Raw genomic sequence first — 14,175 nt, forward strand, 5'->3', positions numbered from 1 at the left:
TTGAAAATCAAAATCTTTACAATCTATAACCCTGGTCACAGTGACCATCTAATATGAAGTTCAAGAAAATAGCACTCTGAGGAGCAAACAGCCCACTACTGAAGATTTTGGAATTCTAAGCTAGAAGCAGATATCAATTTGGTTCAGCAAGTCAATGCCCAAACTTTTTGGTGCGCTGTTATTCTCAATATATTGCTCCAGACATATTTTCCAGATCATCAAACAAGTATGCCGAAGCTCAGACAAGGAAAAAGTACGAAGGCTTTGTTATTCTGTGATATTTGATGCGTTATTGAATTACAAATCCAGCCAATCCCAGGATTACAAAGTTTTGTGTTCTCAGAAATGCATTCCAGAACACAGATAACGTTATGTCAATAAATGACAGTACTAGGACGGTTGTTTTCTTTGTCCTAGTTGCAGTTATATTGTTTACTTGAAATATTTTGATATCTTATACTTTCACTTAAGTTTTGTGTTCTCAGAAATGCATTCCAGAACACAGATAACGTTATGTCAATAAATGACAGTACTAGGACGGTTGTTTTCTTTTTCCTAGTTTCAGTTATATTGTTTACTTGAAATATTTTGATATCTTACACTTTCACTTAATAAATGCAGTCCAAAAGGGATGTAGATTAGAATTTCGACATCCAATTTCAGACCAGATTTTCCCCCATCAAATGATTATGACAAGTTTCAAATATGATCCTATCTGATAACATTCAATCATAAATCCAACTACGAACAAAAAGTTCCGATGACTTGCAAGAAAATCATGGACAGAAGGCAGAACAAGAATGTTCAGCATAATTCCTTGAGCTATTCATTAACTATTTTGTTTATTCTCTATGTGTGCGTGTGCGTGTGCCTGTGGGTGTGGGTTGGATTCAAGTTGTGTTTGGTTTAACTCTTCACATTCTTAAAGTAATTTTGATAAGCTAATACTTTGTCAAATCTACAATTAGATTATATGTCCTTCATACGGTTATCATACATGTTTAATTTGACAAGTCATTTGCTATCTAAACCAAAACTAATTTGTTTAGTAAATTTTTAAATATGGACGAAGAAACACATACTTCATACATTTGTTTTTGGATAAGTCATACTTCGTACATTCTTAGATAATCTTGATATTTGGCAAGCATAATCAGCATGCTAAATCATATAATCTGATGGTCAGTTCGACAAGATATTGATCATAGGGGAGGTTTCCAAGTGGTATAACATTGTAAAAGAGATATGAAGTATAACTTGAACCTAACTCTTTTTTTATAAGTATAACTAGAACCTAAGTCTTTAAAAAGATATGCATATATTTAAATACACAAACAATGCTCTAAATGTATCATAGATTTAGAAGTGGGAAGAAAAGAAATGGAGGGGGACGAGGCCTAAAAGCCCAGGCAGAATCCGACTTTATGCCACCATATTCTCTAATAATATAATTCATAAGAATTATCTCACCACGTGTATATCTCAACATTTTTGAATTCGTTTTAAGACAATATGCAATACAAAGGATAGAAGTGGGAAAGTAACAGCAAAGCAGCTTTGATGAAAGGTATAAGTCCTGAAAGGCTTGGTCTTGAGACTATAGTATAATATAGCCATTTCACAAATAAAAGAACTAATAAAATGAGAATCAAAACTGACCATGCAATTAAACAAAATAAGCTAATTGACCGGATAGTTATGTTAAAGAGCAGATCAAGATTAGTTGATTAACAGGAATATGTGTGTGAAAGAGCAGATCAACATTTTGTACTAAATAATGAATTAACCATGAACTCGTACATATTGTTAAAAAATTACAAATATGAAGCATAACAATTCAACAGCACTTATCAGGCTTCCAAAGATAAGCGCTGGTTACTTACATCAAGCCCAACAACAGCAAAAGAAGCTACAGGATAATTCTGGAAGCCTACACAGACCAAGATACTAATTTCCAAACACCCTTTATGAAGGAGGACTGTGAAGCCTTCCAAACCTCTATAAAAAGAAACGAATAGACATCGTTTAAACAGCCATCAGTCGCATACCTCAGCAGAACTTCGAAACCAGCAAGAATGGAAATCAAGATCTGCAGGAAGGTAGGGTGATGCCTCCACAGCAAGCAGCAATTATAAAGTACAGCAACAGAACAATCAAGAATGTCAACAGTGCCCTGTCACGAACAAGAGAAAAGTTTATATGATGAAAACTACAATTCCCAAAGGCTATAAGCAGCAAAAACTATTAATGTGTACAAGTACTTTCAACAATTCCATTGTATGGTCCGAATTTGGTTTGATACATAAAATTAGTAAAATAGAATCAAACTCTTCATTCTATAAAAGCAATTCTTATTTGATGAATAAACTTGCAGCAGGTAAAAGTTGATAACTCATTATTAAAGAGAAACGGAAAACCTCTTCCAGATAATTGCAGACAAAACAGTTATTATGTTTCTTACACATTACATAACATTTGTGGCATGTCCAACTCTAAGGCACGATTAGAAAAATCACTATATATTTATTTAGTTAATGATGCATAGTCCATAGTCTTTCGCAAATACGACACCTATACTCAGGGTTCTAAACTAGCTTCTGACTAGAAAAAACTGATCTTTATGGCTTGGAGCACTAAATCACCAACCAAAAAAGAAATGATGGGTCATTATAGGCATGGTCTTTAATTGTAAATTCTCTAAAATGTATTACGATGCAGAACAAAGGACTTTAGAGATTAGTGAAGGATAAACAGAGAGAAGAAGCAAGTGAAAAGAAAAAAGAGAGAAAAGAAGAAGAAGAAGAGAGCTATGGAGTGCAGAAAACAAACCAGAGGGAGAGGGGACCAAGTCCATGGTCCAGAGAAAAGAGAGGAGAGAATATCACTTTCTCAGAATTTTATTCCATCAAAATCTATCTCCTTGGAGTACAGAAGATGTTTAAATAGACTAACGGATATCCCAAGATAATCAGGATTTTTAAATTCTTAAAAAATAAAAACTTGACTCTTAAACTGAACCCTAATCCTAATGGATTCCGATGTCTTTAATCACAAAATAAAAGCTCAGTAAAATAAAAGATAGAACATAATATTAAAACCAAATTTGATTAAAATTGTTACACGTCATATCCCTAACAAAATCTATTGTCATTTGTTTAGCCAGCTAATCTCCAAGTCTCAACTTCCTTATTCAACAAATCTATGCTCATAGACATGTCACTGAATACCTTAGGAGAGGTGCAATGAATCATTGTTCTAGAGTATTTACACATAACTACAGAGAGTTCTGATGTAAAAGAACAGCAGTCAACTCGCAGGACAAAACAATGTCAAGAAATATAAAACAAAAAAAATGGAAAATAGGATTGTCATGAGGCAGATATACGCCTAATCTCTTAAAAAGCTCCCAAGATTTGCTTCGAACGTCCAACAATGAAAAAGCACAAGGCCACAGCAATAATGATTCTACTCTCCACATACACCAGAAAGAATAGATGCGGAAGAACAGGGAATCATTGTTTGTAATTTCACAAAACCACATCGAGTTAGATGGGTTATACCAGGAGGGTGGTTGATCTTCTTGCAAGCTAGAGAGGTCTTTATGGCAATCCCCAAATTGCAGCAGTCTGGACAATGAGGCCTATTTGCCTTTTGTGGTGCATATGGACAGAAAGGAATGACCTGAACTTCGAAGAACGGGTACACTCATTGGATGAAACGTTTCTTTTAACACCCTTTCTATTTGGATCATTGCTTTGGACTCCAATAGTCTTAGTTTACATATGACTTCCTTGTATCTATCTCTCACTCCTTACTGGGTGTTTTCTTCTATATGCCTTGTATACTTGGGCTATGCTATTTCTAGTATTGATACAATTATATTTTATCAAAAAAATAAAAAATAATAATGCGCCTAAACAACCCCCCCCCCCCCCCCCCCAACACACACACACACACAATCCGCAAAAGAAAAAAGCAGTTGATCAAACCCAAATTTTTATTTTATTTTGTGCACTATTATGAATATACAATTAGGCCTGGTTTGTTTTCACAAACTATCTTATCTCATCTCATCTAATCATTATAAATTTCCCAAACTTCCAAACAAAATACAAAAAACAATTCAACTTTTTCAAATCTCAAAACACAAATAATATTCTATTCAACTTTCAAATTTTATCTCATCTCATCTGTGTAACCAAACGAGGCCTTAATCTTTACTAACAATAGGTAGAATGAACATTAATGCATATCCAAACTGATAAGAGGAGATAAGAAACCCACAAAAGCTTGGCATTTTTCATCCAAAGAGCTCGACGAAGGCGCTTGGATTGTTTCTTGAAGTGAAATGCACCATCTTGCATGGTTGCAGTTTTATCAACAAGAAGTTCAATCCGGTCACCTCTTTCCAATATCTTCTCTATGTTCTCCACCATGATAGTACGTATCTGGACACCAGATTTTTGGAGCTCGTGAGAAAAAAAAAATGTCACAGGAAAATGATAGATACTACAGATACAAAAGTAAGAAATGAGGTTGCAATATCATAATTTTGGTAGTTTGGGTGCAAATAAAAAAAATATAAGTTCTATATGGTGCAAATTGAAATTTTAGTAGTTTGGGGGTGTAAAGTGAATAATAGGCGGTAATTTGTGGGTAAAAAGCATAAGCTCTCTTTTTTATATAACTTGCAAACACAATTTGACCAAATGCTCAACAGTTGACAATGTCTTATTGTAAGTCGCAAGCAGGCACTCATTGAAATATCTAAATTTAAATGATTAATATTGGACCCTGATTTACATGTAGATAACCTGGGGAAGCACTGTAATTGAAAATGATATAAAGGCAGCTGTAACACGTCATTACAGGAATACAAAAATAAGAAAGAAGAAACAGAAAGCAATTTGCAAAACAACTGAAGATACTTACCTCGCCAACTTCACCTCTTACACGGTTTAGGGTATCTGCACTAGGATTACTAGAAAAAAACTCCATTTGCTGATGCAAGACTCTGGAAAAGTCGTCGTTCATTGCATAAGCCGGTGCATAGTTGGCCACTCTGCCATAGTTTTTCATGAACCTCATTTGAATATCCTCCAAGTAAGAAAAAGGGATCCTCCCTGGACCAAGGCACAAAGAAGTCACAAAAGGATGGTTAAAAGACGAACATGAAAAGAGGGAACACGGGGTATGCAGCTTTTTTTTGTTGGGGGATAAAAAAAAAACAATAGATTGACATCCTTCTCATGTGAAAATCTAAATGATAATGAGATTTAAAAGTTGGAACTGCAGGGTTACTTATCACACAAAAGAGAAGTATAAATGTACACATAATGAGATGACTACGATAAATAAGTAGATGATATGATAAATACTTAAAGAGGCAGGAAGCAAATATACCACAAAAGATATCAAATGGAAAGATAATCTAGGAGAAAATCCATAAAAATAAAATGAACTGTTTAAATCTGGATTGAAAACAACTTATAGATCATAATACGAAGAGATATTCTCTGACCAAAATCGAAATTTTTCTGAGATATTTGAAAGAGGAGAGTTCCTACAAATCTGGATGGACGAAAGGGCAGATATGGTAAAACATCAGTGGCGAATGAATCAGTTTGGCTTGTCACATAAGCTTGATAAAAGGCAAGTGGTGTGTTAGGTGTTAGTATTATAAACCCAAAAATGAAAATTCAACAGGCTAGTATTGTAGCATCCTTGGTTTGGAGATAGGACCCTCAAGATTGCATTCCCTGTACTCTTATCGGATTGTGCATGATAAGTGGCAGACTTGATGAATAGCTCTAGTAGGAGCCATCACTGATTTTTTCAGCTTGCTCTATGCTGCAAATATTGGTAACGTTGAGGCGGATAGGATGATCTAGATTCATGTGGGGAGTAGGAGATTCACAGTTCGGTCCTTGTACAAGGCTTTGATGGTTCAAACCACCACACCTTTCCTAGGAAGTGCATTTGGAGATATAAGGTGCCTCTCAAGGTAGCTCTCTTTGAGGAAATGTGGGCATATTGTTATTGATTGGTGTTATATCTGTAAGAAAAAGTGATGAACTCATGGATCATTTATTATTGCATTGTGCAGTGGCCAGCACATTATGGGGGGCATTTTCAACAGGACCAACCCCAGGGTTGGCTCAAGTGTTAAAGGCCTTGGTCTTAGTGGTATGCTATCTCCAGGCCTAAGGTTCGAATCCTCTTGGATGCAAACAATTTCTAGGGGCCATCGGAGTGGAGTAACTTCCCCTTGAATTACCCGAGATGAACTTGCGAGAAACTCCTTGCCGAGGGCCTGTACTCCCCCGGAATTAGTTGGGACTTTGTTCTTGGATACCCCGTGCCAATTAAAAAAAAAAAAAAAAAAAAAAAGGACCGGATTTGCAAGGGTAATGCCTAGAAGGGTGGTGGATCTTCTTACGTGTTGGGGAGGTCTTTAGGGTACCCCTAAATTGGAGTTTTGTGGAAAATGATCCCCCCTATGTCTCATGTGGTGTCTTTGTATGGAGATAAATGGTTGAAGATTTGAAGATCAAGAACGTCTTTGGATGAACTTAAGAGATTCTTCTTCAAAACGTTGTTTTTATGGGCTTCTATAATTGTATCTAGATGTTATTTTTCTATACCTCTTGTGTACTTGAGCTATGCCTACTTACTTCTATCAACAAAATTTTATTTTACCTATAAAAAAAAGTATGTTATCATTCCCCTAAGACTGAAACTGATCTAACAACTAATACTCTGCATTGTTTCCCCCCGTTTCCTTCAAAATCAACAGGAGCCTAACAGAAATTCTGCGTAATCTAGATATAAGCAATTGCTCCTAACGCATAATGAATCAAACTGAAGCCTAATTGGTCTAACTCCTGAGCAAATGCAACTAAGTTTATTTTAATTTTTTTTTATAAGAACAAAGTAAAGTTAATTATTGAAGTTAAGATTAGATTATTTTTGTATACCTCTTGGGTACTTGGGGCTACGCCTACTTACTTTTATCAACAAAATTTTATTTTACCTATAAAAAAAAAAGGTATGTTATCATTCCCCTAAGACTGAAACTGATCTAACAACTAATACTCTGCATTGTTTCCCCCCATTTCCTTCGAAATCAACAGGAGCTTAGTAGAAATTCTGCTCAATCTAGATATAAGCAATCGTTCCTAACGCATAATGAATCAAACCGAAGACTAGTTTTAATTGGTCTGACTACCGAGCAAATGCAACTAAGTTTAGTTTAATTTTTTTTTTTTTTTTATAAGAACGAAGTAAAGTTAATTATTGAAGTTTAGATTAGATTCTAGCATGATCAAAATATTTTTTGGAACACAATTGGATAAATCAAATATCATTATCATTTCCAGCATAAAAATGGATAAACCCAAAGCCCCCTCCGCATCCTAAAATCCATCAGCCAAAACCACAATCGAAAATCAAGAATTGTTTCGATATTTGAAAGATTAAAAGAAAAAGAGGAGGAGAAGTAGAAACGCACTGCCGAAGGTGTTGTTGGCCATACAGAGGAAGGTGAGGCCATCGGATTTAAGTATGTGGAAGATGTAGGTGTCCTGGGAGAAGCAGAGCCTGGAATCGGCTTCCGACGGAAGCTTCTCGAGGATCCGCCTCGCTACCGCACCCGTGTTACCCGTAACAGCGCTGAACTCCGCCAGCACCACCGTTCCCCGAGCGACCACCGCGTAGAGTATAGCCATCCCTCTCTATCTCAGCGGCTCCTCGAGATTCAGAGGGCGATCCGAATTCCTCTTTATTTTGGTCTCAAAAAACCATAGAGAATTCGAGCTATGGATAGCAAATGATCAATAAATTGGCAATTTTGTGTTTTCAAATTAATTATTTTTAATTTTCAGTTGAAACTTGAAGGTGAGGAGCAGACAAGGTATGATGTTACCGGCGAGTCCACGGTGACGGTGTGCTTAGTTTAGGGTACGTGGATTTTGATTGGCTGTCGGAGGGGGCATTGGACACGCGTGCTAATGTGCTGTTTTTGAGGTTTGTTTTTTTTTTTTTTTCCGAACTTAAAAAAAACCAATGCCTATGGTTGTTCCAAAACAAACGCGGTTGATAATCCCAGAGCCTTCTATATTAGTTATGTTTAGATGTTGAGTTAAGTTAAAATGAATTGATTTTTTTATAAATAGTAATAATTTTAGATAATGGAGTGAGTTTTGTAGAATTTATTTAAAATTAATTTTTTTTTTTTAGAAATCAAAATAATTATATTCATCATAAAAAGACCAAATGTCCAATACATACAGGTATTTCTTCGAGTTCGACAAGGACATCATCATTAGTGAGAGCATTCTTAGCTAATACATGAACAATCTCATTGGATGCTCTTGTTACATGTTGAACAGACCATGATTCTAAAGAGTTGAGTAGTATCCTAGTATCTATGGAGATTAGGTGTCGTTTGGATTCGAAGATGAGTTGAGATGTGTTGTGAATAGTAGTGAGATGGGTTGTGAATAGTAGTGAGATTTGTGAGTTAAAGTTGATAAATAGTAGTAAATAGTAGTGAGATGAATTGAGATGAGCTGAAATGACTTGAAATGACTTGCGAATACAAACCACCCCTAAGCCAGCTTGAGTCCAGTTTTCAATTGAGCCTTTAAGCTCGTTTACCACCTGCAGGGCATCCCCTTCAAGGATAATCTTGTTAAGGCCAATGTTGACAGCTAAAAGGACAGTCTGTTGGGCTACATAAGCTTCGTCAAGATGGGGATCTGGATATAAATGACTTTTCATCCTCATTGTTGCAATAAAGTGACATACATGATCTCGGATGGCTACACCAACACCACTTGTACAATTGTGCTTTAGGTGGCTTGCATCCGAATTGATCTTATAAAAACCATGAGTAGGAGGTTCCCAGTGGGGTACTGAGTTCCCAACCAATGGAGGAGGTGTCGAGGTGGGATTTTGCAGTATCTTCAATTGTTCCATCTTCTGTTTTGACTGAAGAGATAGAGTGAGGAGATTAGTGAAGTGTTGCTTGAAAATTAGCTTTTTCATTCTCCTCCAAATCTTCCAAACCACAACTGTAAACTTGACTAGAAGAGACTCCTCCAATTTAGCTAGCATTAAGAGAACCATATCTTTGAAAGAGGATTGAGCTGCCTGCTTCTTTTGGAAGTGCACGAAGCAGTAGGTCCAGACATCAGTAGCTGAGGAGCATTACCAGAGGGAATGCTCTATTGTTTCATCTGCCTGGTAGCAAATGGGGCATGAAAAGTCATCAATGATTTGCCTCCTTTTGAGATTTAATTTTGTAGGTAATGCATCATGACAAGCCTTCCAAATGAAGAGTTTTTCAGAGCTGGTGATGGGAAGCTTCCATAGTCTACCCCTTTTTTCTTGATGGCAGTTCAAGTATGATGTTTGGCCCTGAGATGACTTGTGAATTTCCAATTGAGAGTAATATGCACTTTTGATAGAAAAGATCCCATTTTTGGATCCACTCCATATGATCTTGTCATATCTGTGGCATAGACTGATGGGGATTTGTAGAATAGTATTGACATCTTCCTCAGAGAAAAGGGACTTTAAAGTATCTAACTTCCATGTCATAGAGGACTAGTCAATTAATGATGCAACCACAACCTCAGGATTATAATTCTTAATAAGGCTTAGGATCATATATGGAGAGGGGCCTGGGAGCCATTTGTTCTTCCAAACACTTTTCTGTCTCTTATTTCCAATGCGCCATATAAGGCCTACTTCCAGTAAAGGTTTTGTAGAAAGGATACTTCTCCATATAGAGGAGCCAGTTCTTTTGATTTGTGCCTGCAGGAAGTTCCCATAGGGATAATACTTTGCTGAAAGGAGCTTAACAGCTAGGGAATCTAGATATTGAAGCAGTCTCCAACCTTGCTTTGCAAGCAGGGCCATATTAAAAAATTTCAGGTCCCTAAAACCAAGACCACCAGCAGGTTTAGATCTTCTTATACAGTTCTAGGCACACCAATTGGTCCTACCTTCATCATCTTGTTGACCCCACCAATACTATCTTGTTAATCTGGTAAGCTCCTCCAATATGGATTTTGGAAGTTTAAAAACTCTCATGCTATAGGTAGGAATTGCTTGAAGGATTGCTTTGATGAGAATCACTTTGCCAGCTTGACTGAAATGCTTTGACTTCCAATTTCTAATCCTACTTCTTACTCGATCAATGATGCTTTTAAAGCCTTTGATTATGTCTCTTCCTAATTGGATTGGTAATCCAAGGTATTTATCATAAGATTGAGAGGATTTAATTCCAGCAACAGCTAGGATTAGCTCCTTTGCTTCTGGCCTTGTGTTTTTGCTGAAAAAGATAGAAGTCTTTTCTTTGTTAAGTCTTTGACCTGAGCCTTATTCATATGTCTCTAAAAGGAAAAAAAGCCTGCTCAGTTCAATAGGGTTTTCCTTACAAAACAAGAAGTAATCATCTGCAAAAAATAGGTGAGTAATATGTAGTCCTGAGCTGCCAATAGGGACACTAGTGATGGCTCCTCTCATTTCTACCTTTTGGATTAATTTGTTGAGGACCTCAGCACATAAGATGAATAAATATGGGAAACTAGGATCCCCTTGTCTAATGCCTCATAATGGTGAGAAAAGGTTTTGAGGGTTACCATTTAAAAGAATTGAGTACGAAACAATATTCACACATCTCATGATAATCTCAACCCATTTTGTGGCAAACCCCAGTTTAGTCATTACTGCAGCTAAGAATGACCATTCCAGCCTATTATAGGCTTTACTCATATCTAATTTCAGTGCCATGAAGCCTTCTTTACCCTTCAATAGATTGCTCATAGTATGCATGGTTTCAAAGTCCACAATGGCATTGTTTGTTATCAACTTGTCTGGAACAAAGACACTCTAAGAAGAAGATATAAGCTGTGAGAGGATGGGTTTAAGCCTATTTGCTAGAACTTTGGTCAAAATCTTATAGAGAACATTACAGAGGGAGATGGGCCTAAATTCAGAGACTTTGGAGGGGTTCTTAACCTTAGGAATTAATGCTATGTGGGTTTCATTAAAATCTCAAGGCCATGAGGTAGAGTTGAAAGCCTCCTACACTGCTGAGCAAACCTTTGGACCAACTACATCCCAATGCTTTTGATAGAAGAGGGCAGGAAAACCATCAGGTTCTAGGGACTCGAGGCTATTCATATTGAAGAGAGCTTGTTTGACTTCTACTATGGAGATTGGCTTTGTGAGGGAGGAATTCATGTCAGCAGTAATAACTGTGTTCTCTAGAGCATTAAGGCACTCGGGTATGAGAGGATGTGAATAAGTTTTTAAAGAAAGTCTGGAACATGTCACTAACCTCCTCAGGCTTGTCAACCATAATTCCTGTTTCATTGAATATTTTTCTGATTTCATTATGCTTCTTCCTTTGGTTAGCACACTTATGGTAGAATTTTGTATCCATGTCTCCCTCCTTAAGCCAAGTTTGCTTCGCTCTTTGTTTCCATTTGTGTCCTTTTCTGCAAGCAACTTGTTAACTTCGACTCTAAGGTGGTAAGTCTCCTCGTTGTAGTCCCATGTGTTAAGCATTTGGTGCTGTTTGATTTGGTTGAGCTTTAGGTTGATTAGTTTCTTCTGGTTCTGAAAATTGTTCTTGCTCCATTGCTATAGAAGTTCCTTGCACCTGAAAAGGCTCTCTGATGTTTCCTAAAGTTGTGATCTTTGGTGTGAGATGTTGTCCCAGGCCTTTTTAATCAAATCACCACATTCTTCTCGGGAATCCCAGTTGGCTTCATATCTAAATGGCCTTTGGTTTCTCATACCAGTTGTCAAGCCTGCACTAGTGGTTAGAAGGATGGGGCAGTGGTTAGAACAATAGGCACTTAAGGTTCAAACATAGCAGTCAGGGAAAAGGGAGAAACAAGACAGATTCCCTAAGGCCCTATCCAATTTCTCTTTTGTGAAATGAAGGCCCTCTCTTCTGTTGCTCCAGGTGAAATAATCACCTTCAAAAGGTACTTCATTTAGTTCACTATCCACCATTGTTGATCTAAAATCTTCCATCATACTATAAGGTCTCTCTGCTGCCCCCATTTTCTCAAACTAAAAATAGATTTCATTAAAATCTCCAAGGCAGATCCAAGCCTAGTTGTCACAAGGTTTCAAAAGTCTCAGTAAATCCCAACTGCCTCTTCTTTTACTTGACTTTGGGCGACCATAAAATCTAGTGAAATGAAAAGCCTGATTCCCTGTAGGGTGGAGTACCTCAACTAAGATATGGTGCCTGGTATAGGAAAGCAGTTGAACTTCATAGTCTCATTTCCACAACAACGCTATACCCCCACTAAGCCCCATGTTGTCGACTATAAGGCTGTTGGAGTAACCGCATATATTCCCGATTTGTTCTACCTTACACTTAGTACACTTAGTTTCCATGAGGAAAACAAAGTGTGGGCTCTTTTGACACACCAAATGGTGTAATTCATGAACTGTCCGGGGGTTCCCAAGCCCTCGGTAGTTCCAGCTGAGGCATATCATAGTGATTAGTGGGGTTGCCTTGCAGCCACCACCCAAGTAAAAGATGAGCTATGGACCTCAGAGTTGTGTAGAGCCTTTTGTTGTTTGACATTGAGAAGCTGTGGGAGAGGGTCCAAAGGATTGGTGCTTGCCCTCCTTTTAGTCCCTCCTCTGGTGGCAAGGCCCCCTTCCAGTGTTAAGGGAGGGACTTCTCAAGCTATCCTATTCAAATGTACCTTCTTTTTATTCACTGGATTGATAAAGTTAAAACAGAGGGTCATTAGGACATTTTCCTCCTCACTAGCCAGGATTGGAGGATTAGACATCGATATAGGGACCTTTACCTCAGCTGGCATGTCCAGTTTAAAGTTGTGATCACTAGCCATCAAGGTTGACTTTATAGCATTAGGAAGTGTTGCCCTCTTTTCAAATAGGGGGTCCATGTTTTCTTTATCAACGGTTGCGGATTGGGAATAAATTCCACAATAGATAGAAGAAGATTGACCTTTAGAGAGCTCAGGGAATGATTGGGGGAGCAAGTTTTAGTAGTGGAGTCCATTGTATGGAGTATAGTATCCTTGGTGGGTGGCTGCTTCATGGGAGCTGAGACAGTGGGGGACAAAGGAGTAGATAGAGTTGTTTCACCCGTGATTGGTGCCTGAAGATCTATTGGAAATTTCTCCATCACTGTAGACTTCCATCTGTTGGTATGCTCGTCCTCACTCATCATAGGTTGTTGGTCTGGGGCACCTTCTGGTTGAGCAGATCCAAAGTCGACTCCATATCTCTTGGACTCCTTAATGCAAGATTTTGGAGCTCCAGCCCTTAGCCATGAGCCAAATTGCATTGGTTGATTTTCATCTTGTTTGAGCAGATGACATCCCCTTCCTTTTTGTTTTATCACTCCACATTTGAAGCAAAAGTTATGGAGACGTTCATACTTGAAAGCAATTCAAGCTTTCTGATTAGGACCTTGAACCCATCTCCCTCGAGCCAGAGATTTATTGATGCCAACAAGCACTTGCACCCTAAGGAAATGACCTCATCCCAAGTCATTAACTTCCACCTTTAAAACCTGCCCAATACCTGAAGCTATCATTTCACTGTAGTGTTTGTTCATACCGACCAAGGGGATGTTGTGCAGCTGCACCCAGAAGGGTTCGTGTGAAAATCTTATGGCACTGGTTGGGATACTACCATCAACTTCTTGAATGGCTAATATAGATCTATCGAAGGACCATGGCCTGTTGTTGAAAACCTTTTGTAGGTCTGAAACTTGTTGGAATTCCACTAGAAATGTATTTTTACCTGCATTTGTGAAAAGGACCCAGCCTTCTGATCTCTAGATTAGAGGCATGGTTGACCGAAATGCTTCTTTGTTGAAGTTCTTATCTGTTGTAGCTAGAACTATGAGGCTATTTCTGCCCTTAGCAGCTTCTGCCTCCATTGATTTATCTGAAAAAATAATAGCCTCATCTTCCTTTTTTGTTAGTTTTAGACCTTCCCACAAGGTAGAAAGATCCATATCCACCATGCATACAACCTCCACTGACCACGTAGGAAGACAAAACTCTCTGTTAAAAACAGAGAGAGAAACCTTATTGTTGAGAGAAGGACTCCATCTAAGATTAGTTTAGATGTGTTTGAATATTAAGATGAGTTTATATG

The 14,175-nt window shown here is 37.8% G+C and overlaps 1 protein-coding gene across 2 annotated transcripts; it reads right to left on the bottom strand.

Moving 5' to 3' along the window:
• Positions 1-1,763: 1,763 nt before the first annotated feature.
• LOC121239791 (vesicle-associated membrane protein 714) lies at positions 1,764-7,951 on the bottom strand. Of its 2 annotated transcripts, XR_005935365.1 has the most exons (5): positions 7,511-7,951; positions 4,933-5,123; positions 4,285-4,448; positions 2,004-2,173; positions 1,764-1,965 (listed from the first exon to the last, which is right to left on the bottom strand). XR_005935365.1 is itself a non-coding variant. In XM_041137115.1 (4 exons), exons 1-4 carry the CDS (start codon positions 7,725-7,727, stop codon positions 2,083-2,085), a joined length of 663 nt encoding a protein of 220 aa, XP_040993049.1. In that variant the 5' UTR covers positions 7,728-7,950; the 3' UTR covers positions 1,764-2,082. The 2 variants fall into 2 exon arrangements, 1 of the variants encoding a protein (XP_040993049.1); XM_041137115.1 differs by having other exon boundaries at positions 1,764-2,173; positions 7,511-7,950.
• Between the last annotated feature and the right edge of the window lie 6,224 nt (positions 7,952-14,175).

This window comes from Juglans microcarpa x Juglans regia, chromosome 7D (genome assembly GCF_004785595.1).
Source record: "Juglans microcarpa x Juglans regia isolate MS1-56 chromosome 7D, Jm3101_v1.0, whole genome shotgun sequence".
NCBI classification, from domain to species: domain Eukaryota; kingdom Viridiplantae; phylum Streptophyta; class Magnoliopsida; order Fagales; family Juglandaceae; genus Juglans; species Juglans microcarpa x Juglans regia.

Coding starts and splice junctions, on each gene's coding strand:
- LOC121239791 (XM_041137115.1), bottom strand. CDS start 7,727: ATGGCTATACTCTACGCGGTGGTCGCTCGGGGAACGGTGGTGCTGGCG. Junction 5,124..7,510: donor GGCCAACAACACCTTCGGCA/GTGCGTTTCTAC, acceptor GCCTTGGTCCAG/GGAGGATCCCTTTTTCTTAC. Junction 4,449..4,932: donor TAAGAGGTGAAGTTGGCGAG/GTAAGTATCTTC, acceptor TCTGGTGTCCAG/ATACGTACTATCATGGTGGA.